The 27,469-nt window shown below is 45.7% G+C and overlaps 1 protein-coding gene across 1 annotated transcript; it reads right to left on the reverse strand.

Annotated features, from left to right (window-relative positions):
- Positions 1–217: 217 nt before the first annotated feature.
- Positions 218–26,912, reverse strand: WDR6 (WD repeat domain 6). The gene is made up of 7 exons (XM_089656615.1): positions 26,890–26,912; positions 23,511–23,626; positions 17,506–19,963; positions 15,522–15,614; positions 13,242–13,358; positions 11,008–11,123; positions 218–749 (listed from the first exon to the last, which is right to left on the reverse strand). Exons 2-7 carry the CDS (start codon positions 23,575–23,577, stop codon positions 301–303), a joined length of 3,300 nt encoding a protein of 1,099 aa, XP_089512741.1. The 5' UTR covers positions 23,578–23,626; positions 26,890–26,912; the 3' UTR covers positions 218–300.
- Between the last annotated feature and the right edge of the window lie 557 nt (positions 26,913–27,469).

A 27,469-nucleotide genomic window follows, 5' to 3' on the forward strand; every position in this document is an offset into this window, starting at 1 on the left:
CTATAAAAAAAATTAAATATAAATATATATATAACTCTTTTATAGAAAAGATCAGAAACCTTTACATGTTCCCTTCTGTTCAGTGTGAATAGTGTATAAACCTGAAGAAGTTAGCCTCATCCAAGAAAGCGCTGTGTATTCAGCCCGGGACTTCCAGTACACCGACTGCCACAGACACAGAGATTTGGGTAAAGACACTTCATTCAATGGTCCTCCAGCAGCTGAAATCAGATTTATTATTCACAAATGGTGTAAATCTAAATCCAACATATTTCTGACACGCATGATCATGGAGGAATGTCACGTTGAGTGTTTATACACCACGATCTCCAGTCCTTGCCCGCACAGCACACACCAGTGTCCTTCATCCCCGCTCGGCCAACAATCCAGCTCAGACACGTCGGCCACATGACAGAACCTGGTGGTGAGGTGCTGGAGGCCGTCTGCACTGAGATTCCACAGGGTCAGGCGCTGGTCCACAGAGGCGGAGGCCAGGAGGTCGTGCCGTAGGATGCGCAGGCCGGTGACGTGGGCGGCGTGTGCGGAGGTGATGGAGAATGACTGGAGAAGATGAACTCCACCTGTCTGTCCGTCCTCAGATTTATCATCCAGCTCCAGCTTACAAACATGGATGGAGTTGTCATCTCCTCCACTGGCCAGTAGGTAGTGACCCTCCCTTGTGTTCCATAGGTGCAGGCTATTGATGCCACACTGGTGGACAGAGAGGGTGAAGCAGGCCGATCCCAAGTCTGGAAGAAAGATGGTTTGTGCAGATTAGTGTCATGAAAGCAACTTTATTTCAAGTGTACCTGTACTGCAAAGTGTGGGGGAGGGGGGCACCGGACGGTTTCCAGAATTTTTGAGAAACATGTTTAAAGTAGATCTAAACTCTACTTGGATGACATTTAGATTGCTGAAGCATTGTGGATCATAAACAATGGTTATGTTTTCATGAACTACTTTTCTGATCTTTTTTTTGTAGCTCAGTGATGCTGATCTCCTCCAACCTCTTTCAGCCACTTCTGTCTACATGCTCTCGTTCCAGCTATGGAATCACATCATTGCCCTAGACCAGGGGTCTCCAAACTTTCTAAACAAAGTCTTTCAGACTTTAGGGTGGCCAGACTGTGTCCATCGGGAGTAGAAAATATCCCAGCATCAGTTGGAGTAAACAATGCCCCATCGTCGGTGTCATTGGTAGGAATTGTGCCCCATCATTGGTAGGAATTGTGCCCCAACATTGGTGTCATTGGGCACCATAGTTGGCGTCAATGCGGGGAATTGTGCCCCAACACTGGTGTCATTGGGAGGAATTGTGCCCCATCACTGGTGTCATTGGGAGGAATTGTGCCCCATCACTGGTGTCAATGTGAGGAATTGTGCCCCATCACTGGTGTCAATGTGAGGAATTGTGCCCCATCACTAGTGTCATTGGGAGGAATTGTGCCCCATCATTGGTGTCATTGGGAGGAATTGTGCCCCATCACTAGTGTCATTGGGAGGAATTGTGCCCCGTCACTAGTGTCATTGGGAGGAATTCTGCCTATCACTGGTACCATTAGAAAGAATGTGCCCCGTTTCTGGTGTTATTGGGCCCCATTTTGTGTCATTGGGAGGAACTGTGCCCTATCACTAGTGTCATTGGGAGGAATTGTGCCCTATCACTGGTGTCAGTGGGAGGAATTGTGCCCTATCACTGGTGTCAATGTGAGGAATTGTGCCCTATCACTGGTGTCAGTGGGAGGAATTGTGCCCTATCACCGGTGTCATTGGGAGGAATTGTGCCCCATCACTGGTATCATTAGAAAGAATGTGCCCAGTCTCTGGTGTTATTGGGCCCCATTGTTTGTGTCACTGGGAGGAACTGTACCCCATCACTGGTGTCATTGGGAGGAATTGTGCCCTATCACTAGTGTCATTGGGAGGAATTGTGCCCTATCACAGGTGTCATTGGAGGAATTGTGCCCCGTCACTGGTATCATTAGAAATAATATGCCACGTCTCTGGTGTTATTGGGCCCCATTGTTTGTATCATTGGGAGGAACTGTGCCCCATCTTTGGTGTCATTGGGAGGAACTGTGCCCCATCTTTGGTGTCATTGGGAGGAACTGTGCCCCATCTTTGGTGTCATTGGCAGGAATTGTGCCCCTTCGTTGGTGTCAGTGAATGAAGTAGTTCTCCAAGGGCCCCCGGGCTGCAGTTTGGAGACCACTGCTCTAGACCAGTAGTTGTTAACTTATGAGCTAAAGGGGGTGTCAAAATGCAGCCCCTGACATCACCACAGGGCCACACATAGGTGTTGATGTACTAAAGGCAAATAGACTATGCACTATGCTACAGCAATTACTCCAGTGCTTAGTAAATGAGCAGTAACCATTGTGTCCTGCTGGCCAGGGAGACTCCCTGCACCCCCTCCCCCGGCATAACACAATAGCTCTGCGGGAGGCATTCCCCCATCAACACTGCCTGTGTTGATGGGGGAATCAAGCGATTCTCTTTCCTTTGAATCATCGATGGGCTGCCTTATCCAGGAAATGCTCCCCGGGACAGGATTTATATCCTGCATCCGACACCCTGATGAGATATTCTAAGGAGGAGCCATACATAAATGCAAAGTGCAACAGCTTCTTATTTTTTTTTTTTACGGTAGGCAGGGTCAGGTGCTGGTTCTGAACACAAGCAGTGACAGTTCTGACGGCACAGAGGACATCTGCTGTTGACATGGCCGAACGTTGACCGTCACGGTGTTCGGCCGGCGAGTAATGATGCGCACCATAACCCCCGGTGGCCGTATGTCACAGATGTGCCGCAGATCGGATTCTTTCCATTGTCAAAAGCCCGAGGAAATCACTCGGCACCTCATGAATGTGTAATGAGCCTCATTGATGGGCACGGATCACCTGAATGCTCGACAACCTCGCCAAACACGAGCCGCGGACGCTAGTAACGGCTAATCTCCCCTCTTCAGCTCACAATAGCAATCGCTCTGATGACCTCACTAATCCTCATATCCTACAACCGGTATTACTAGTACAGGCGTACCTCGGTTTACGAATTTAATGCGTTCTGCGGGACTTTTCGTATTGCGAACAATTCGGAAACCGGAAACGTGGTTTCCCATAGGAATGCATTGAAAACCAACTAATCCATTCCGGAGGTCAGAAAAAAGTAAAAAAAAAAGTCTTATCTGTTCAAAACTCTTTATAAAGTGCACTTTAAAGGCATAAATACTGTACAGGGACATGATTAAAAATTAATTCGTAAATACATTGAAAACCAATTAATCCGTTTGTATTGCGAAAAAAATTTGTAAGTGCATTGAAAACCATTTAATCCGTTTCGGAGGTCAGAAAAAAGTGAAAAAAAAAAAAAGTATTTTATCTGTTCAAAGCTCTTTATAAAGTGCACTTTAAAGGAATAAATACTGTACAGGGACATGATTAAAAATTAATTTGTAAATGCATTGAAAATCAATTAATCCGTTCCAGAGGTCAGAAAAAAGTAAAAAAAAAGTATTATATCTGGTCAAAACTGTTTATAAAGTGCACTTTAAAGGAATAAATACTGTACAAGGAGATGATTAAAAAAAATTTTGTAAATGCATTGAAAACCAATTAATCCGTTCTGGAGGTCAGAAAAAAATAAAAAAAAAAGTATTTTATCTGTTCAAAACTCTTTAGAAAGTGCATTATAAAAGGCATAAATACTGTACAGGAACATGATTAAAAATTAATTTGTAAATGCATTGAAAACAAGTTAATCTGTTCATATTGTGAAAAAAATTAGTAAGTACATTGAAAACCAATTAATCCGTTCTGAAGGTTAGAAAAAAGTAAAAAAAAAAGTATTTTATCTGTTCAAAACTCTTTAGAAAGTGCATTTTAAAGGCATAAATACTGGTCAGGGACATGATTAAAAATTAGATTGTACATGCATTGAAAACCAATTAATCCGCAGGTCAAAAAAAAGTTAAAAAAAAAGTATTATATCTGTTCAAAACTCTTTATAAAGTGCACTTTAAAGGCATAAATACTGTACAGGGACATAATTAAAAATTAATTCATAAATACATTGAAAACCAATTAATCCGTTCCGGAGGTCAGAAAAAAGTAAAAAAAAGTATTTTATCTGTTCAAAACTCTTTATAAAGTGCACTTTAAAGGCATAAATACTGTACAGAGACATGATTAAAAATTAATTCATAAATACATTGAAAACCAATTAATCTGTTCGTATTGTGAAAAAAATGAGTAAGTGAATTGAAAACCAATTCATTTGTTCCGGAGGTCAGAAAAAAGTAAAAAAAAAGTATTATATCTGTTCAAAACTCTTTATAATGTGCACTTTAAAGGCATAAATACTGTACAGGGACATGATTAAAAATGAATCTGTAAATGCATTGAAAATCAATTAATCCATTCCGGAGGTCAGAAAAAAGTAAAAAAAAAATATTATATCTGTTCAAAACTGTATATAAAGTGCACTTTAAAGGAATAAATACTGTACAAGGAGATGATTAAAAAAAAATTTGTAAATGCATTGAAAACCAATTAATCCGTTCCGGAGGTCAGAAGAAAGCAAAAAAAAAGTCTTATCTGTTCAAAACTCTTTGTAAAGTGCACTTTAAAAGCATAAGTACTATACAGGGGCATGATTAAAAATTAATTTGTAAATGCACTGAAAACAAGTTAATCTGTTCATATTGTGAAAAAAATTAGTAAGTACATTGAAAACCAATTAATCCATTCTGGAGGTCAGAAAAAAAGTAAAAAAAAAGTATTTTATCTGTTAAAAACTCTTTAGAAAGTGCACTTTAAAGGCATAAATACTGTACAGGGACATGATTAAAAAATAGATTGTACATGCATTGAAAACCAATTAATCCATCAGGTCAGAAAAAAGTAAAAAAAAAAAGTATGTTATCTATTCAAAACTCTTTATAAAGTGCACTTTAAAGGCATAAATACTGTACAAGGACATGATTAAAAATCAATTTGTAAATGCATTGAAAATCAATTAATCTGTTCGTATTGCGAAAAAAATTAGTAAGTGAATTGAAAACCAATTAATCCGTTCCGGAGGTCAGAAAAAAGTTAAAAAAAAAGCATTTTATCTGTTCAAAACTCTTTATAAAGTGCACTTTAAAGGCATAAATACTGTACAAGGACATGATTAAAAATCAATTCAGTAATGCATTGAAAACCAATTAATCCGTTTGTATTGCAAAAAAAATTTGTAAACTGAGGCATTATTTTCAGTGGATTTTCATTCGTAAACTGAAAATGACATTAACCGAGGCGTTCAGAAACCGAGCTACGCCTGAATCTGCATAACTAAACCTCATTCATTAACTACAGCTGGAGAAAATGAAGGGAAGCCACCAGGAATCAATCAGCTTTCAGCAGCCATAGGTTAGAAAATTGAAGCTCGGATCTGATTGGTTGCTGGGGAGGGATGGTATTTTTCCCTTTGAGCCCTTTTCTATAAAGCAATCTACTAAAATAATCCTCATTATAACACAGCCTGTTAAACCCAGAGAACAGCCACCTACCTGAGGAAGAGACTTTATGAAATGAAACCTTCCTCTATCAGAAAGCTAGAACTATGAAAGCTGAACTCCAAATCTACCTTCTTCCCCACAACTGTAGCAAGTCCTCTCCTGTGTTGAAGTCGACTATACTCAAAACTTTGCAAACCTGCATCTCCACAGTATAACCCTTTGAAAATGCAGATGCTGTCTTGAGCCCACCTTCATTTCCTGTCTGAAGCACTTCAAACGTCAGTGTCTATGGCCCACCTCCCACAGCTGTTAGCTTTCCCTTCATTCAATCATTTTTGCTCTCGGTCATGTGTGGATGTGAACTTTAGGGTTGACATCAGTCACTGTACTGCTATTCCTGAGCGTTATATGAAAGAACACATTTGCGACATCCCTTTAGATGTGCATCCCTGCTGGCCACAGAGTGGTGCATAATTTAGCTGTGCGATCTGCTGATCAGTTGTTTGACTACACTCTATTATTAAAACACCCCAGTTTATTAGAAAACTACCTTTTTGAAGTCTGTGATGTCGGAGGTTGAAATGAGAAACAACAGCTACAGCTGGGCACCCAGTGGAAGTATCAAGCAATGTCACATCTGTTGCTTGGGCAGCGCCACTTATAGAAACTACAATTCCCATCATGCAATGAAAATTGTAGCTGTGAAGGGGAGTGAGTATGTGGCCGATCTAAACGTTGCCATCAAGGCCTTCTATACATTGCCTTCTGTCAATCATATGATGCAATTACAGTGGGAGGGTCAGAACGGGAGTTTGAGACTTCCAGGTCCTACCACTACAGCAAGCAGATATGTATTTACATTGCCACTCACTGAAGGTGGTGCTACACGGGGGGCTCTTACACGGGGGCTCTTACAGGGGGGCTCTTACACGGGGGCTCTTACACGGGGGCTCTTACACGGGGGCTCTTACACGGGGGCTCTTACACAGGGGCTCTTACACAGGGGCTCTTAACACGATCACTGGCTAGGGAAATAGTGGCTGAGCCCATCACCAGAGCTGTCACATTAGAGGTGGGGGGGGGGGGGGCAGGGAGTCACATATTCCCCAGTATTTGGAAGCACCCATGTATTTTCTGATGGCATCAGCAAGGGAAGCGAATGACAGATGAGCTACAGGAGCAGCGGGCATGAAGGCAAACTTGTTGCCCAACTGAACCGAATCTCAAAGATGCTCATTTGTTGATGACCATGCTGTAATGGCTCCAGAATCCACAATGATTGGGTCCTTCCTGCAGGGTGGTCACTGCTAGGAGAGACACAAACTAAAATAAATCTACTGGACTGCTTTGGAGATGGAAGGACACTCCCCAGTACTGTACCCACTTCAATCCCGGCCACTTACACCCCCTTCCTGCCCAGGACAATTTTCAGCTTTCAGCGCTGTCGCACTTTGAATGACAATTGTGCGGTCATGCAACACTGTACCCGTATGAGATTTTTATCAATTTTTTTTCACACAAATGGAGTTTTCTTTTGGTGGCATTTAATCACCACTGAGTTTTTTTATTTTTTGCTAACAAACAAAAAAACACCTGAAACTTTTGAGGAAAAAAAACCCGCACTTTTCTTTGTTTCTGTTATAAAATTTTGCAAATAAATAACATTTCACTTCATAAATTTAGGTCAAAATGTATTCTGCTACATTTATTTGGTGAAAACAATAATAATTGAATTTGTATTTTTTTTTTCAAATGTTTCTATTTTTTTTTATTTTTTATTACATTTTTTCTTTTTTATTCACGGTTTTATTTTTCAGCACACTGTAAAACAAAACAAGAACAATAGGATTTTACCGGAGCTGAAATTTTCCCCTCAGAAAAAAAACTCATAAAAACATAATTATAAAATAAGTTTTCATTATAATATATTTATCACTTCAATCCCGGGAACCTATACCCCCTTCCTGCCCAGGACAATTTTCAGCTTTCAGCGCTGTCGCACTTTGAATGACAATTGCGCGGTCATGCAACACTGTACCCATATTACTTTTTTTATCATTTTTTTCACACAAGTAGAGCTTTCTTTTGGTGGTATTTAATCCCCACTGAGTTTTTTTATTTTTTGCTAACTGAAACTTTTGGGGAAAAAAATGCACTTTTTTTTAGTTTCTGTTATAAAATTTTGCAAATAAATAACATTTCTTCATAAATTTAGGTCAAAATGTATTCTGCTACATTTCGTTTGTGAAAATAATAATAATAATTGAATTTGCATTTTTTTTTCAAATGTTTCTATTATTTTTTTTTATTACATTTTTTCATTTTATTTTTCAACACACTGTGACCAAAGCAATACAATGTTACCATAGAAACACTGAACTACTCTGGGCAAGTGATCAGGATTTGTTTTTTTTTTTTAACACATTATGATTGCTAATACCAATGTATTTCATTGATATTTGCAATGAAACGGATTCATTCAGTCTTTTGTTGTGATTAGCTGTGATTGGGCAAAGCTGATCACATGATACAGATGGGCTGTGATTGGCCCTGTCTGTATCATGTGACTGCCTTGACCAGTAACAGCTAACAATACAATTGTATACAATGGATAGCATGACAGAAAACCATCCATCGTATACAATTGACGTGATCTGCTGTGATTGGTCACAGTGGTCACGTGACACTGGCAACAGGCCGGTGTAGCGATAAGTCATCGGCTGTGTCCCGTGGAAACAGCCGGTGACAGATCGCGCCGCAGCGCAGTCCCGTGGCCGCATGAGCGGCTCATTTTGAGAGGACGTCGTATGATGCCCAGTCACAACGAGGAGTGTCCCGCCCGGCCGTCAATCTGCTATAGGCCAGGCGGGAAGGTGTTAAGAAAAAAGTGGCTTCTCATTGGTGTCAGTGGGAGGAACAGTGCCCCACAATTGGTGTTAATTGGAGTAATGGTGCCCCATGGTTGGTGTCATTGGAAGGAATTGTATCCCAGCACTGGTGTCAGTGAGAGGAATTGTGCTCTACTGTAGGTGTCAGTGGAATGAATAGTTCCCAACTGCTGGTGTCAGTGGAAGGAAGTGTGTCCTATCGTTTGTGTTTTTGGAAGGAATTGTACCCTATTGTAGGTGTCAGCGAGAGAAATAGTGCCCCATTGTTGATGTCATTGGGAGGAATAGTGCCCCATCGTTGATGTCATTGAGAGGAATAGTGCCCCATCATTGGTATCAGTGGGAGGAATAGTGCCCCATCATTGGTATCAGTGGGAGGAATAGTGCCCCATCATTGGTATCAGTGGGAGGAATAGTGCCCCATTGTTGATGTCATTGAGAGGAATAGTGCCCCATCGTTGATGTCATTGAGAGGAATAGTGCCCCATCGTTGATGTCATTGAGAGGAATAGTGCCCCATCATTGGTATCAGTGGGAGGAATAGTGCCCCATCGTTGATGTCATTGAGAGCAATAGTGCCCCATTGTTGATGTCATTGAGAGGAATAGTGCCCCATCATTGGTGTCATTGGGAGGAATAGTGCCCCATCGTTGATGTCATTGGGAGGAATAGTGCTACATCATTGGTGTCATTGGGAGGAATAGTGCCCCATCGTTGATGTCATTGGGAGGAATAGTGCCCCATCGTTGATGTCATTGGGAGGAATAGTGCCCCATCGTTGATGTCATTGGGAGGAATAGTGCCCCATTGTTGATGTCATTGGGAGGAATAGTGCCCCACTGTTGGTGATATTGGGCAGAATTGTATACTATCATTCGTGTAAATGGGGGGATTTGTGCCCCATTGTTGGTGTCAGTGGCAGGATAGATGTCCCAATGTTGGAGTCAGTGAATGGAACTGTGCCCCAAGGGCTGGATAAAACTAAGCAAAGGGCCACATCCGGGACCCCAGGCCACAGTTTGGAGACCACTGCTATAGAGGGATAAATTTTGTTCAAATTTTTATTGTCTGAGCTTTAAAACCACAGGAAGAGAGAAATGGTTTGATTTTGTGATAGGCGACCTATGAAACCGTCATTTATAGTATCAGAGAAAACAGGCCGCACACCGATATTTTCTGCTTAACTTTATTGGCTAAACGAGCACACATTGAGGTCCTTCAGCCTAAAGCCACGCCCTAACGCGTTTCTCCCATAGCTGGGCTTAATCATAACGCTCTATTAATAAACCAAGTTATGGGTGAAATGCGTTAGTGGCGTGACTTTAGTTAGTGTGTGCTGTATGTTTATTTATTTCAGGTACTTATATAGCGCCATCAATTTACGCAGCACTTTACATATATATTGTACAGTCACATCAGTCCCTAACCCTCAAGGGGCGTACAATCTAAGATCCCTAACTCACATTCTGTCAGGGCTCCGGGTATGACCAGAGGTATGTGAACTGACGCAGGGAAACGCAGGCTTCAGATATGTTATAAACAATGTAATTTATTAATACTAACAATACAAAACGCAGTGCAATACTAAAACATAACACAGTGCAAACGAACCAAACCAAACCACCCACAGATAACAATACATACAATGCAAGCGTAATCAGGCAGGCCGGGTCAATAACAATCGGGCAGGTAGGAACAGGAGGAGCAGGCAGAGAGTAGTCAGGTCACGAGCCGGGTACAGCAACTAAGGGGCAGGTAGGTACAGGGGGTCAGGCAGAGAATGGTCGGGGTCACAAGCCAGGGATCAAACAGGAGAAGTCAGCAGAGGTCAGGATCAGGCAGGGTCGGCAACGAGTCAGTCAGGCAGGAACAGAAACAGGAATGCAGGTAACAAGATACAGGGGCCCATGGAAAAACACACACCAAGGCACAGACTGCAGGTCTGGCCATCCCTTAAATACACCTGCAATCAGCCTCAGGTGTTTGGCTGACTGCAGGGTTGAGTCTCTGATTGCTGAGAGCACCCGCTGGCCAGCCCTGGTACTGCAGCCCACAAGGCAGGTGAGTCCCACCATTATTGGCAAGTCCATTCCTGACACATTCATACATACACATACTAGGGACAATTTAGACAGGAGCCAATTCACCTACCAGCATGTCTTTGGAGTGTGGGAGGAAACCGGAGTACCCGGAGGAAACCCATGCAGGCACAGGGAGAACATGCAAAGTCCAGGCAGGTGGTGCCGTGGCTGGGATTTGAACCAACGACCCGAGTACTGCCAGGCGGAAGTGCTAATCATTTAGCCACTGTGCTGCCCAATATAATTTTTTTTTTATTTCATGATTTTTTTTAGGTTTTTCATGATGTGTGAGAATTTGCGGAAGATAACCATTTAGCCATCGTGCTGCCCTAATATATGTGATCGCTTATCTAAGAAAGTTAATCAGAAGACGTCATCAGACGAGAAGTGGGAGCGGGCTCCTGGGCTCCGGCACCCACCTGGTCCATGGTAATTGAGAGTTACAGGGAAGCTCTGGAGTGGTGGGACATGCACAGATCATTCGTCATTTATAGTAACTAGAAAGAAAAACATGAACAAGATGGGGAAGGGGACTCACCCCAAGGCTGTCCATCAGCGTATTCATTGTCCATCATCTTGCGAGCACAATTTACAGTGCTGGTTACATCCCAGAATGCGATGCGGCCATCAGTGGAGGCGCTGCACAGCCAGACTCTGCAGTAAAAAACAAAAACATATTACTGAGTGTGTTACTTACATAAATGTGTCAGACAATTAGGAATATTATTATTTATTTATTTCAGGTACTTATATAGCGCCGTCAATTTACACAGCACTTTACATATATATTGTACATTCACATCAGTCCCTAACCCTCAAGGGGTGTACAATCTAAGGTCCCTAACCCTCAAGGGGCGTACAATCTAAGGTCCCTAACCCTCAAGGGGCGTACAATCTAAGGTCCCTAACCCTCAAGGGGTGTACAATCTAAGGTCCCTAACTCACATACATACATACACATACTAGGGACAATTTAGACCGGAGCCAATTCACCTACCAGCAGGTCTTTGGAGTGTGGGAGGAAACTGGAGTACCCAGAGGAAACCCACGCAGGCACAGGGAGAACATGCAAACTGCAGGCAGGTGGTGCCGTGGCTGGGAATATAAAGGACATTTAGTCCCCGCTCACACCTGGGCAATTTTACACACCATGGCCAATGGGAGATGATGCACAACAAAAAGGATTCTCAAAAAGATTTTGCATATAAAAAATGGTTTTGGCTCAATTGGCACTCTTTTTCCTGTTATTTCTTTACTCTCTTGGTCTGTCCCTCCTTCTTTGAGAGCTTTCAGTCCAATTAATAATAATTAATAATAATAATGATTGTTAACCACTTCAAGTCTGGTCACTTTCACCCCCCTTCCAGTCCAGGCCAGTTTTCAGCACTATCACACTTTGAATGAGAATTGCGCGGTCATGCAACACTGTACCCAATTGAAATTTTTAGCATTTTTTTTTAGCACAGGTACAAGCAAAGGCAGTTTAATCGTGAACACAGGAAGTATTATCTGTTCCGTTGGAGCCATGGAGACATTAAGGGCTTTTAAATGCGGTGAGTTCAATGATTAGAGACATGGCAGTAGTGCCTTGTCTTCTTGGTGTAGGGAAATGAAGATAGGGATCGGTGATGTGCTCAGGCGTTTTCAGCTACGAATCCGAACCGGTCTGAGCCATCCTGCCGGAAAGCTAGGCGGCGGAGGCATTACCTGCCCTCCCCTGGCATATGTGCAGCTGCCCTCCCCTGGCATATGTGCAGCTGCATATCTCTGGCATACGTGCAGCTGCACTCCCCTGGCATACGCGCAGCTGCACTCCCCTGGCATACGCGCAGCTGCACACCCCTGGCATACGCGCAGCTGCACACCCCTGGCATACCTGCAGCTGCCCTCCCCTGGCATATGTGCAGCTGCCCTCCCCTTGCATACGCGCAGCTGCACTCCCCTGGCATATGTGCAGCTGCACTCCCTTGGCATACGCGCAGCTGCACACCCCTGGCATACACGCAGCTGCACTCCCCTGGCATACGTGCAGCTGCACTCCCCTGGCATACGCGCAGCTGCCCTCCCCTGGCATACGCGCAGCTGCCCTCCCCTGGCATACGCGCAGCTGCCCTCCCCTGGCATACGCGCAGCTGCCCTCCCCTGGCATACACGCAGCTGCCCTCCCCTGGCATACGCGCAGCTGCACTCCCCTGGCATATGTGCAGCTGCACTCCCTTGGCATACGCGCAGCTGCACACCCCTGGCATACACGCAGCTGCACTCCCCTGGCATACGTGCAGCTGCACTCCCCTGGCATACGTGCAGCTGCACACCCCTTGCATATGTGCAGCTGCAGGTTGGAGAAAGTGTCTACCACCTATGATTGGCTGTCGGCTTTGAAAGGTTTAGCTCAGGCAGGTTCAGACTTGAATCCAAAACATGCTACGGCAGGCATATATAAGGAGTATGAAATGTTGGATTTATATCCAAACTCATCTGGGAGCATCCCCAACGGGGATGTATTGAACATGGGAACTTAAAAAAGTGATTTTTTTTTTTTTGCGTACAAATGGTACAATGTGGCAGGTCCAATGGAAGCAATGACATTTCAAAGTTACATTTTGTTTATGTTCAGTGAAATACAGGAAGTGGACAGAAGCATGGGGATGAAGCAACACAAATATGGCTTCACCACCGCCAAGGGTGGACATCTGGTACTGGACAGGGATTGTGGCCCATAAGGAGGTGAGGTGCTCAGTCATTACTACAGAACGTTTCATGGATCTCCACCTCTCAGAGTCTGCAGATCGCTGTACAAAAGCCTCCATCTTCAGCACACATCGCTGGTGATAGAAGGTCTCCGCTACAAGAATTATCTTCCGCAAATTCTCACACATCATGAAAAACCTGAAAATAAATAAATAAATAAATTATATTGGGCAGCACAGTGGCTCAATGGTTAGCACTTCCACCTGGCAGTACTCGGGTCGTTGGTTGGAATCCAAGCCATGGCACCACCTGCCTGGAGTTTACATGTTCTCCCTGTGCCTGTGTGGGTTTCCTCCGGGTACTATATCCGCTCTCCCCGGACCCCGCATTCACTATATCCGCTCTCCCCGGACCCTGCATTCACTATATCCGCTCTCCCCGGACCCCGCATTCACTATATCCGCTCTCCCCGGACCCTGCATTCACTATATCCGGTCTCCCCGGACCCTGCATTCACTATATCCGGTCTCCCCGGACCCTGCATTCACTATATCCGGTCTCCCCGGACCCTGCATTCACTATATCTGCTCTCCCCAGACCCTGCATTTACTATATCCGGTCTCCCCAGACCCTGCATTCACTATATCTGGTCTCCCCGGACCCTGCATTCACTATATCCGCTCTCCCCGGACCCTGCATTCACTATATCCGCTCTCCCAGGACCCTGCATTCACTATATCCGGTCTCCCCGGACCCCGCATTCACTATATCTGGTCTCCCCGGACCCCGCATTCACTATATCCGGTCTCCCTGGACCCCGCATTCACTATATCCGGTCTCCCCGGACCCCGCATTCACTATATCCGCTCTCCCCGGACCCTGCATTCACTATATCCGCTCTCCCAGGACCCTGCATTCACTATATCTGGTCTCCCTGGACCCTGCATTCACTATATCCGGTCTCCCCGGACCCCGCATTCACTATATCCGCTCTCCCCGGACCCTGCATTCACTATATCCGCTCTCCCAGGACCCTGCATTCACTATATCCGGTCTCCCCGGACCCCGCATTCACTATATCCGCTCTCCCCGGACCCCGCATTCACTATATCCGCTCTCCCCGGACCCCGCATTCACTATATCCGGTCTCCCCGGACCCTGCATTCACTATATCTGCTCTCCCAGGACCCTGCATTCACTATATCCGGTCTGCCTGGACCCTGCATTCACTATATCTGGTCTCCCACAGGACACTGCATTCACTATATCCGCTCTCCCCGAACCTTGCATTCACTATATCTGGTCTCCCACAGTACACACAACATGGAAATGCAATTTTTTTAGTAAATATAAACTGCTAAATACCTTTTCTCATCAGCAGTATATGGCAATCTTGTGAGTTCTATCAGTGTCCAGCCCAGCACTAGCTAAAGCTGGTAGGAGGAGTTTTCTGTCTGCTCTAGCAGGATGCTTAACCCCTAACCTCTGTCTGGACAGTGCTGATTGGCCCTGTGCTGATAACATGCACTCTCCCAAGAAAAAGAAGAAAAAAAAACCTCTCTAGCAATACACACCAAACTGAGCATGTGCAAATGCCTACGGTTCACTCTGTCTTATCAGGAGATAAGAGGTGGTCTCTTGAAAAAGTGGAGGAATAAAGAAGAAAGGATCACATAATTCAAAGGAATAACCCCTTAGGTTCCACAGTGAGTATAACAAGCATGCTTTACTGCATCTACAGACTGATTGTACTGTTGTGGGATTAGTAACACTCAAAGTTTTTGGATGTTATTTTTTACCAAAAAAAAAGTTTGTTTTTTTTTTTTGGTGAAACAAAATGCTAAAAAACGCAAACGCGGAAAAAACTCAGCTAAACGCTAATGCAAAACAGCTAAAAAACTCAATTTTTTAACGTGACTTTACACAGCTAACATTACCAGCGGCATGAGGGCTTAACGTGGAACTTTAGGTTGGAAATTAAAAAAGGGCGAACTCACATTCATACATACACATACTAGGGCCAATATAGGCCAATATAGACAGGAGCCAACTCACCTACCAGCATGTCTTTGGAGTGTGGGAGGAAACCCACGCAGGCACAGAGAGAACATGCAAACTCCAGGCAGGTGGTGCCATGGTTGGGATTTGAACTGACGACCCCTAGTACTGCCAGGAGGAAGGGATAACCATTGAGCCACTGTGCTGCCCACTAAGCTACACATATCATTGTTTTCCATCAGAATCATCAGTGACTGAAAATAACATTTACATGGATGAAATCAGAACATCTATTGTAGCTTAGAGAGTTCAGTAAGTCCTAAATAAAGAGCTGATCCTTTACTACACTGTGTGTGTACCCACCTTACAGATCCGTCACTGCAGGCAGCGGCAAGGAAAAGACGAGAGGATGATGGGCCCAGGACGACGTCATCAAGGGCTTGGATGGACATGTACCTGATACGAGGCAGCAGGAGAAAGTTACAGATTACTATTGTTCTTTCTCTGATCATATTTCATATTCAGTTACAAATGTAATTCCACTTTAAATCTGAACTCCAGGCAAACAGCTAAACACACAGATGAAATATATGTAAAGGAGCTGTTTTGCCAAATAATTTGTGTTTCTGTCCATCTAGTCCTGTGATTTACACAGCTCTGCTACACAGCCCAGCCATGTCCACCAGGGCCTTTCTCTGATGCAGTTTTACTTTCACTTAGAGGTCTCCTCCCTACCTCCACCCTGTGACTGGACAGTGAAAGAAGAAGCAGCAAAAAAGAGAAGCTGATCTCACGGTCACTCTGCTCTCTCCTCCTGCTAGCATGCTCCTTCCACTGCAGCACAACTGTCTCCTTATGCTGCTTCTCCCCTCTCCTCTCTGAGTTCTGCTGTACAAGGACTGCAAGAAGCTGATTGCAAGATTTTTACACTGCTGGCATATAAAAAGGTTCAAGGTTTTTAACCTTAACCACTTGCCCACCAGAGGATTTACCCCCCTTCCTGACCAGGCCATTTTTTGCGATACGGCGCTGCGTGGTCTCTCTGTGGAGGTCTGGCAGGTCCCCCTTCTGGAGCTCTCTAATCAGCAGGGAGCATGGGTTTTGCTAATTGGAGAGGTTTAGGTATGACCCAGCAGGGGTTAGTTTGGTCCTCTGCTTCCACACACAGCATGCCGACAGGGGACAGGCTATTCTACTGTGACGGGGCCACTGTCTAAAGAAACAACTTCTAGTGTTCTGGCTGTCATATGAATCGAGTATCTTCTGTACTTTCTGAGGAACTGACCTGGCATAAGTATGCGGATCTGAAGTTTTGACATTACTTTGACATTTCAGAAGGTACTGAAGACTGAGAGATCCAGGGAACTACTATTCCTAATCATTAGCAATGGAAGACACCTAGAGGCATAACTAGAACTTTTGGGGCCCCCATGTAAGAAGCCATAAAGTGCCCCCCTGACCCACGGCTGGGGCCCTTCCCTCCGAGCTTGATTGGAGACCAGTCCTGTTCGGAAGTGCGACTTTTGCGACCCTGGTAGTTCCACCACTGGTGTCTGTATATTTTTATTTTATTTTCTTAATATTTTTCTTTTTTTTACTATTTCTTTTTTTTTAAATTCTTTTAGGAGCCCTGTTGGGGGGCTTTGGTGAGACATCAGGAGTCTAAACAGATCTTCAAGACAGAGAACAAACGATTGAGGACAAAGCCCTCAATCTCAATCTCTGCAACCTCAGCTGCAGAAAATAAATGGACAGGAATAGCTCTGTACAGAGCATCTTCATTTACAAACTAAAGCATAGGAAACACAGTTTGCTATCCTTCACTTATAAACGTACAGAGTCAGTGATTGGTAACAATCACTGACTCTGTCCATTCACAAAGGAAGGGGCCGGTAAATTGCATATTTACGAGGTTCCTTCCCTGCTCTCTATCCTGACACATCCTCAGCAGCAGCTGGCAGCAGAGGGGAGGGGGGAAGCCAGCACAGCTATGGGGGGACGAGGGAAGGGTCAGGGAAGCACTTAGAGGCCTGGGGGGAAGAAGAGGAAGCTGGATAGGAAGGGCAGCATATAGTAGAACCAATCCCCTCCATGTTCCTCTTGCAGCCACTGAAGGCATGTGGGAGGGAGAAGTAGGCTTTCAGTGACTGCAGGAGGAAGATGGACAGGATTGGTTCTTCTATGTGCCGCACCTGCTCCTATCCAGGTGTACAAGGGAGCCACATGGGCCCCCTGGAGCATGGGGCCGGATGCAATTGTGACCCGTGTAGATATGCCCCTGAAGCCACCATATTAACATAACTAAAGGGTTTCCTTTTACAAAGTCAACTCCACTATCAACAATCACCTGGTTTCTGGGTCCACCTTTATCATCCGATGCTTATTCTTCATCCTGTCCCAATGTTCGTCCAGCCTGTGGGAGGCCAAGTGGATGACCTGGCATGCCACGGTACCTACATCCTCCTGTGCTTGGACCAGAAGTCGGTAACACTCTATCTGTGCTCTACCCCCGGCGGTGAAGAGCACACAAGAAAGGATGCCATTCTCCAGTGGCTGAGATTTAGTTTGGGTCAAAGCCAACGTCCTCACACTAGACAGGTGGTCACTAATGGTTGAAAGCTGCCAAATCTCTTTGGAAACCTCATTAAAAGCTAAAACATTAACGGTTGTATCCTCACTGCTTGTAATCAAAATGTGGATGTGTTTCCCCTTGAGTTTCACATTTCCAGCATACTTAATGCAAGTCAATTCTCGGCCATGCAACAGCTCCTTTAGCACACTTTGTATGGTTTCTAACGGCTGGCTCTGGTAGGCAAATATATCACCAGATTTAATGTAGGCAAAAACTTCTCTAGGACCTTCCTTCTTGTAGCTCCAAGATCGGTGTCCTCCTCCGCATGGAACACAATGGAGCTTCTCGTTGGTTTTAGAGTTCCAGACCACAAAGTCAGTGGAATGGAAGCCAAGAATCTGTAAGTTGCCATCCAGCATAAATGATAGACGCTCAATCCATTCCATGCCCTTGCAAGACTTCAGTTTGCGGAGTACGATTAGCTGGCCTCCTTCGATCTTCAGCTGGCGATAGAGCCCATCACGGCCTGTGCTATACACAAAACCATCATGGTAGGTGACTGAGGTTACCCCTAATTTACCATGAATTCCATACAGAACAAAAAGAGGATCTTCTGTTTGTCTTGGTGGACTTAACAGAATAGGAAACAAGCATCCCTCCAGAGCAACTGAATCTACTGAGGGACCAGTAGATGGTGGACAATCACTTGTTGAAGTTGTACCTGTTGAATCTTTATCTTGACATATTCCAGCAACCTTCACTGGAAACAGCATCAGCGACCCTCTACGGTCACCACAAACTATCACATTTTCTGCAGGCACAAAAGCTATGCTTGTGTGCCACCGTTGCTTGCAGGTTGGCAAATTGAAACAACCCTTCTCCGAGATGGAGTTGATGTTGCCCGAAACACATGTGACTTCAAGCCAGATCATAACTCCATTGGGACCTGAAGTGAAAAGATGACACCTGTCTGGCGATGAGCATGGCGATGGAACCCAGGTCAAGCTGTGGACTTTGCCATCATACAGCTTAAGCTCTGGGCAACTACCACCAAAGGGCAAGGAGAATATCTTAACACTCCCTGCTATATTGCCAAAGGCACACAGAATGTTCTTTGAAGATTTGAACGCCTCCAGGAGACTATATGAGCGATAGTTCTCATCCTCCAGGACAAAAGTCCACTGATTGCTTATAAAGTCATTCATGTATATGGAACCCATGTCAGTCATTACAACAAGACAGTTTGTATCGATCATTGCAATCGCCTTTGGAGCTTCGATTCTTTCGGGGGAATTAAAATGTAAGTTTACAAGCCCATTAGATGAAGGCGATCTGCCTTTTATTTGCCAAAGCCTAATACCAGAGTCTGCTCCGCCTGTCACCACCCAACCAAGCTGGTCCTGAACAGCGACTGCCCTGATGCCGCGACCTTTGTGGCCTTTGAAGTTTTGAACAATTTCACCAGTATAGTTCCAGACAATACAAGCTGAGTCCTCTCCAATGCTGACGATGTTTTCTTGGAGAAGTCTGACAGACCACACCCGGGACTGGTGTCCATACAACACTAGGAGGCACTGAATGTCTGATTTAGGGTCTGCAAGATCTCCAGCCTTCCACACCCTGAGGCTACGGTCATCAGAAGCTGAAGCCAACATACCTTTAACTTTTTCATAGAAGATGCTAAATATCACACCTTTATGGCCGCATACCCTTCTTCGAGGCTCCACTCTGTCTTCATCATTGGTTTGGTCGCACATCCCCCAAATAACCAGTTGGTTGAAAACCGTCCCAGAAATCAGAGTAAGCTCCTCCCAGGTTTTGCCCACAAAATGGGCCGAATACAAGATGCATTTCTCAGCACAGTGTACTTCCTTCAAGACCCTCCCACGCTTATAATCATAAAGAGCCACTGAATTGTGGCCCAAGGCTAAGCCCAAGTAGGCCGCTGCTTGAGGTCCTTCATCAAGCCACTGAACATCCCATATCCAGTCGTGAAGTCGCCGAAGGCAACAGACTTGGGACAGGTTTACTTGTCGATCGGCGATGCTGAACTCCAGGACAGCCAGCCCTTTGCTCCCGAAGACACAAAGCTGGCATACATCTTGTGCCCGGCATGATGTGGAGGTAGGCTTTATGCCATGTATAGCGTAACTTCCCAGCACATTTTGCTGAATTCTTGGTCGGTTAGCGCCGTTGGCTTCTATACTGTAGACGGTAAGGCTAGGCCCTTCACCTAGAACACAAGAAGAAGCTTATGGAAGAATGAACAATAAATCCTTTTTTTTAATTAATTGATATTGTATAGTAAACATTGGTCTGTTGTTTGCAATGATATATCTGAATCGTTAGAGTAGAACTCCAATTTTGCTTTCTACCCTCTACCTGTATATCCCAATTTATACTTCTTTACCTTTCCACACTTCCTGCCTTTCTCCTTGGCCCAGCGCTGACCGTCCTCTTCGTAGCTAAATGACAGTCATGTTATTCTGCCCATTTTCTGTAAGCCCAGCCTGTTCTTTACACATCCTATAGGGCAGTGGTACTCAACAACTGCTGGGTCGTGCATGGCCTCCTTAATTTCAGACCTCCACCTAGCTGCAGATCCCCTATTCTCCCACAGTACCTTGCAGCTCCCATAGTGTCACCCAACCTTCCATAGTGGCTTGCAATACCCTCGAGCCCTAAACCCCCGCGGTGCCCACCAAACTCCCACAGTGCCACCTAGCCCCCAACAGTGCCACCTAGCCCCCAACAGTGCCACCTAGCTTGCTGCAGAGCCTCCAGCCCCTCAAAGTCCCACAGTGCCCTCCAATCTCTCACATTTCCCCTGCAAAACCCTCAGTTTCCTGGAAAGATCCCTAGCCTCCTTCAAAGACCCATCCCACACAGTTGTTCCCGGCTCCTTGTAGAAACTTCATCCTCTACAGGATCAACAAATCTGCTGCAGAGCCTCCTGCCCCTCAAAGTCCCACAGTGCCCTCCAATCTCTCACATTTCCCCTGCAAAACCCTCAGTTTCCTGGAAAGACCCCTAGCCCCCCTTCAAAGACCCATCCCTCACAGTTGTTCCCGGCTCCTTGTAGAAACCTCATACTCTACAGGATCAACGAGTCTGCTGTAGAGTCTCCTAACCCCCCCAGAATCTTCATCCCCACCACAGTGGACACTCAGCCCCATCAAGAACTCTCCAAATATTTTGTGTTTCAATCATTTTATTGTGTGTGGATACACTTTTTGTGACTGTAGGGGCACAGAGGGTTTTGGAGGAATGCACTAGGCCCTGGTCTCAGAAAGGTTGAGGACCACTGATCTAAGGGGCACGTCATCAAGCAGGCCAGGCTTACAGTACTAGAAAATAGGAAAAGAAAAGGGGCGCACAAGCTTTGCGCATTACCTCAATAAAAATTTTCATCGTAAAAAGTAGCAGATGCGTACTCACAAACAACAAATGTAAACAGGCATATCATGACCAACAATGGTCCATGGTCTGAAAAGATGCACGAGTCCCACATGTGAAAACAACACTTGGAAATGGCTGATGCATTTCGAGGAGCGATCTCTTCTTCATCAGAGCCTTACAGTACTGCAGGACTAAGCAGCACCCACACTTCATTACATGATGTTCTGCTCTCCTATATCAGCCCTCCTGCCACCGCTAGTGGACTGCAGGAAAAAGGCATGTATATGTATAAGTTTTTTTTAAAATAAGGAATACAGTGGGAGGCAGGCGAGGGGGGTAAAACCTGGAGTTTTGCTTTAACCACTTCCAGTCCGGACACTTTCACCCCCTTCCAGTCCGGACACTTTCACCCCCTTCCAGTCCGGACACTTTCACCCCCTTCCAGTCCAGGCCAATTTTCAGCTTTCACCGCTATCACACTTTGAATGACAATTGCGCGGTCATGCAACACTGTACCCATATGAATTTTTTAGCATTTTTTGAGACAGATAAAACTTTATTTTGGTGGAATTTATTCACCACTGGGATTTTTATTTCTTTTGCTATATAAATGAAAAAGTCCAAAAAATTTTTAAAATGTGTTTTTAAAATTTTGCACATAAATAATCTTTCTTCATAGATCTTGGCCAAAATGTATTCAATCTTTTTAGAAAAAAAAAAAAACAAATTAGTTTATAACCAAAAATGATAATTTTTCTAAATTTTGTTTTACATTTTTATTTTTTTTTATATTATTACTTATGTTTTTTACATACTGTCACCCTAGCAGTACAGTGTCACCATAGTGACACTGCACTACTTGGGGGTGATGAAGATTTTTTTTTTTTTTTTACACTGATTGCTTTTACATCCATAAAGGCTGTAAAAGCAATCGTTTCTCCTCTCTGGCTGCATTCCTACAGCCATTGAGAAATACTGTGTGAGCTGTGATTGGTCACAGCTTGTCACATGGTACAAGGCTGTTGGGAATAGCCATGTGATCTCTGTGATCATTCACAGATTTCACACGTAGTAAGCAATGATGTCAGAAGTGACATCTTGCTTACAAGGCTTCATGTGATCACTGATCGGCCAATCAGTGATCACAAGATCGGGACCTCACACAGAGGTCCTGTACAACAATCAGTGTGTCTGGAGGACCCAGCGGGCACCAGATCGCGATGCCGCACGCTCCCAGGGAGCGCGCACAATCCAAAACGGCGGGCGCCATTTATGAACGGCAACCCGCCCCTGCACTGCCACCATCCAGCCGTTTATATACAGCGTCTGGACAGGAAGTGGTTAATAAACGTATCCAGATGTGTATCATGAAGCAATTTATACCTCATTGGAATCCTCCAGACACAGCGGGCACCAGATCACGGTGCTGCGCACTCCTAGGGAGCGCGCACAAGCAGGGGGCGGGGAGGACGTTTACAAATGGCCACCCGCCCCTGCACTGCTCCGTCCGGCCGTTTATATATATGGGCCGGACAGGAAGTGGTTGTAAAGGCAGAAAGTCTTTTACCATTAAGGTATAAAAAAACCTTCTGTGTTCAGCTTGCCTTTGGCTCCCTGTACTGTCAATCAAATCCTGTAAGGAGGGAGCAGGGCTAAGCTTTGTGCGTCAATGGACACACACAGCCTGGCTCAGAATCGAGTCCACACTGGTGCCCCCATAGCAAGCAGCTTTCTATGGAGGCACTTGGAAGGGGGGGGGGAACCATGAACGCCAGCAGGGGACCCCAGAAGAGAAGGATCGGAGCTGCTCTGTGCAAAACTATTGCAGGTAAGTATAACATGCTTGTTATTAGATATAAAAATCTTTTACAATCAATCTAGGGAAGTATATTACCTATTCAAAGTTAAGGGATGGATGTTTCTTTCAGAATATGATGTTTCCCTCCTCTGGCTGCACATTCAGTGGTGCTGGTTCTGGTGTTTTTGTTGTCTGCATCCTCACTGGGGAGATTTACCCTTGCTTCCTGTCCTGGTGACACCAGGACAAGAAATTAGATGTGGTTGCCACCAGGAAAGCTCAGACTGTGATAAAAACCCGACAGGGGTTTCACTCAACTAGTTATATGCACTTTTACTGCTTTCCCAGTCATTTTCACAGAGATATCCCATCATCTGCACTTGTGACACCAGGACAGGAAGTGATCAAATCTCTCCAACGGGGACACAGTCTGCAATAAAGACCTGAAAGATATGTGAACTCTTAGCCTACTGTGCTAATGTCCTTCTCTTTGTCTCCCTTAGCTTGCTTTTCATAGCCATACACCCCCTCCCCCCCCTCCCTCCCATCATTGCTATTACAGGAAAATAAAAACAAAGCTTACCAGCGAGAAGATGGTCGCCTACAAACTCCAGTGCAGTAATTGGAGCCACCAGCAGGACAGACTCCATATCAGGCTTCGGAGATGAGCTATACACATCGATCAGCTCTCCAATCAACCTAAAAATAACAGAAGTCTATGATAATAATTGCTTTGTTAATGAGTCAACCCGATCATTTCCTCTGAGCCCAGGTTCCCCAGGACGCACCCCTGGCCTGAAATCAGCACAGCGATGAGCTTATTTCCCCATCACTCTGATCTCTCCTCCTATCATGATGCTCCTTGTCAGCATGTGAACGGATTGTCTCCTTCTGCTGCTTCTAACTCTCCCACTCTAGCCCTGCTGTACAGGGACTGCAAGAGGCAGATACCAGGTCAGATTCAGGCACTTACACTGCTGGTATTTAAAATGTCTATTTAATGATACATTAAAGTGTTCCTAAACCCACAACAGTACAATCAGTCTGTAGATGCAGTAAAGCATGCTTGTTATACTCACTGTGGAACCTAAGGGGTTAATCCTCTGCATTGTGTAAAAAGGCTGTGTGATCCTGTCTTCTCTGATCCTCCTCTTGTTCAAATGTCTGCGCTGATAAGACAGACTGAACCCCTAGCCCTTCTGCGCATGCTCAGTTTAGTGTGTATTGCTAGAGAGGTTTTTTTTTTTTCTTGGGAGAGTGCATGTGATCAGCACAGGGTCAATAAGCACTGTCCAGACAGAGGCTCAGGGTTCTGCATCCTCCTAGAGCAGAAAGAAAACTCCTCCTACAAGCTTTAACCAGTGCTCTGCTGGACACTGAAGTAACAAGACTGTTATATACTACTGATGACCAGGGGAGACCAGATATAGTGAATGCGGGGTCCGGGAAGACCAGATATAGTGAATGCGGGGTCCGGGGAGAGCGGATATAGTGAATGCTGGGTCCGGGGAGAGCGGATATAGTGAATGCAGGGTCCGGGGAGAGCGGATATAGTGAATGCAGGGTCCGGGGGAGACCAAATATAGTGAATGCAGGGTTCAGGGATACCAGATATAGTGAATGCAGGGTCCGGGGAGACCGGATATAGTGAATGCAGGGTCCGGGGAGACCAGATATAGTGAATGCAGGGTCCGGGGAGACCAGATATAGTGAATGCAGGGTCCGGGGGAGACCAAATATAGTGAATGCAGGGTTCAGGGATACCAGATATAGTGAATGCAGGGTCCGGGGAGACCGAATATAGTGAATGCAGCGTCCGGGGAGACCGGATATAGTGAATGCAGCGTCCGGGGAGACCGGACATAGTGAATGCAGGGTCCAGGAAGACCGGATATAGTGAATGCAGGGTCCGGGGAGACCGGACATAGTGAATGCAGGGTCTGGGGAGACCAGATATAGTGAATGCAGGGTCCGGGGAGATCGGATATAGTGAATGCAGCGTCCGGGGAGACCGGATATAGTGAATGCAGGGTCCGGGGAGACCGGATATAGTGAATGCAGGGTCCGGGGAGACCGGATATAGTGAATGCAGCGTCCGGGGAGACCGGATATAGTGAATGCAGCGTCCAAAGAGACTGGACATAGTGAATGCAGGGTCCAGGGAGACCGGATATAGTGAATGCAGGGTCCGGGGAGACCGGATATAGTGAATGCAGGGTCTGGGGAGACCGGATATAGTGAATGCAGCGTCCGGGGAGACTGGATATAGTGAATGCAGGGTCCAGGGAGACCAGATATAGTGAATGCAGGGTCCGGGGAGACCGGATATAGTGAATGCAGGGTCCGGGGAGACCAGATATAGTGAATGCAGGGTCTGGGGAGACCAGATATAGTGAATGCAGGGTCTGGGGAGACCGGATATAGTGAATGCGGGGTCCGGGGAGAGCGGATATAGTGAATGCAGGGTCCAGGGAGACCAGATATAGTGAATGCAGGGTCCGGGGAGACCAGATATAGTGAATGCAGGGTCTGGGGAGACCGGATATAGTGAATGCGGGGTCCGGGGAGAGCGGATATAGTGAATGCTGGGTCCGGGGAGAGCGGATATAGTGAATGCCGGGTCCGGGGAGAGCGGATATAGTGAATGCCGGGTCCGGGGAGAGCGGATATAGTGAATGCAGGGTCCGGGGAGACCAGATATAGTGAAAACGGCGTTCGCAGCACACATTAGGGCAAGGGCAATAATTCTAGCACCAGACCTCCTCTGAAACAAAAACACGGATTTAAACTTAAAGCGGAGCTCAACCCAAAAGGGGAAGTTCCACTTTAAGGATTGGTACCTTTGGGGTGGGGGTGGGGGGCGCGGGTACCCGAATTTGACAGATACCCGCTGCCATTTCCGGTCCGATTGCCTAGGCGATTGGAAATGGAAGGTGTCCCCCCTCCCTCCCTGTAGTCTTTTGGGACATGTGACAGGTCCCAGAAGACTATAGGACCATTCATGAAGTGCAGCGCTACTGGCGCATGCGCAGTTGGTACCTGGCTATGAAGCCGCAAGCTGTCACAGCCGGGTGCCCACACTGAAGTTGCCGGCCCCCTGAAATACAGGACGGCCGGTGAAATGGGCTGCGGGGGACACACCACACCATTGTTGCAACCGCAAGACTTTTCATATAAAATATAATAGCGGACTGGAATTCTACTTTTTCTTCTTCTTGCAGGTCACGGCTCATGCGCAGATTTTTTATTGGTAAAACGATCGGACAATTTGCCCATCATTGCCAAGAAAATTGGCTGATCGGCAAAATCGGCCACTTTTTTTCCAACTTTATTTTTTACCCACACTTGAATCGCATTGCATGGATGTTCTCACTCATGTGATTTCTGGCAGTTGCAATGCGTTTTGCGGTCTATTTTGGGGTGTCATTAATTTAACACTGACACCCGAACCAGATCGCATGAATACCATGTGATTGCCATGTGGTGCAGGAAACACACGGGATTTGCAGCGTTTCCCGCACATCAGTGTGAACCCGGTGTAAGGCCCCATTTACACCTGTGCGCCGCATTAACATGCGTTTTTTTCATGCAACAGCATATGTCTTGTGATAAGACGCACATTAGCACACCATGTTGGGTTGTGGGTAAGGGGGTACCAGCGGTCCTCCTGTACGGGGCCCAGGCAGCTGGGTGCAACCCATACAAGCTGCGACTGTCTACCTGCAGTCAAATAATACTTCCCAGCATTCCCTGCCATGGCAGCGGGCCTGCTGGGACTAGTAGTCCCACACATGGAGAGAGAAATGCCCATGCTGTCAGCTACACGGGTCTGTCCTCAGGAAAGCACAATATAAATATCCCTCCTCCAGACACCGGTCCCCAGCTGCACCGACAGCCCACACTGAAGGGCCATCAGCGAACTATTTCTATTTCTCCCCATTTGCCAGTCCTTCCATACTCACACACGACCTACGGCGCCACTTCCGCCCGGCTCGGGGCACGTGCTTCCTCTCCGGTCTCTCTCTCCAATCACAGCACAGGACACGCCCGCGGTCGCTGAAGCGTGTCCTGCTATAGGCTGATCGAATGATTGGCGTGAAAAAAAGTTCCGGGTAAGTCGTTGCTAGGTGAGGCGACACCGCCCGCTGTGGTCCCATGATCTGCCCGCAGACGAATGAGAAAAGCCTGAAGTGTTTTAATAATAGCGGTACCATGGAAACGGTTATAAATACCTGCCCTCCTGAGGGTTTCCCCCCTTCCTGACCAGGCCATTTTTTGCTTTACGGCGCTGCGTTATTTTAACTGACAATTGCGCGGTCATGCAACGCTGCCCCCAAATGAAATTTACCTCGTTTTCCCACCACAAATAGAGCTTTCTTTCAGCGGTATTTGATTGGCGGTGCGTTTTTAATTTTTTGCGCTATTAAAAAAAAAAGACAATTTTGTAAAAAAAAACAATATTTTTAACTTTTTTGTAGAAAACACATCCAGTAAAAAAAATGTAAAATCAAATTTCATCATAAATTTAGGCCAAAATGTATT

Source organism: Staurois parvus, unplaced genomic scaffold, assembly GCF_062004578.1.
Source record: "Staurois parvus isolate SC_StPar_1 unplaced genomic scaffold, SC_StPar_1.0 ptg000920l, whole genome shotgun sequence".
Lineage (NCBI taxonomy): Eukaryota > Metazoa > Chordata > Amphibia > Anura > Ranidae > Staurois > Staurois parvus.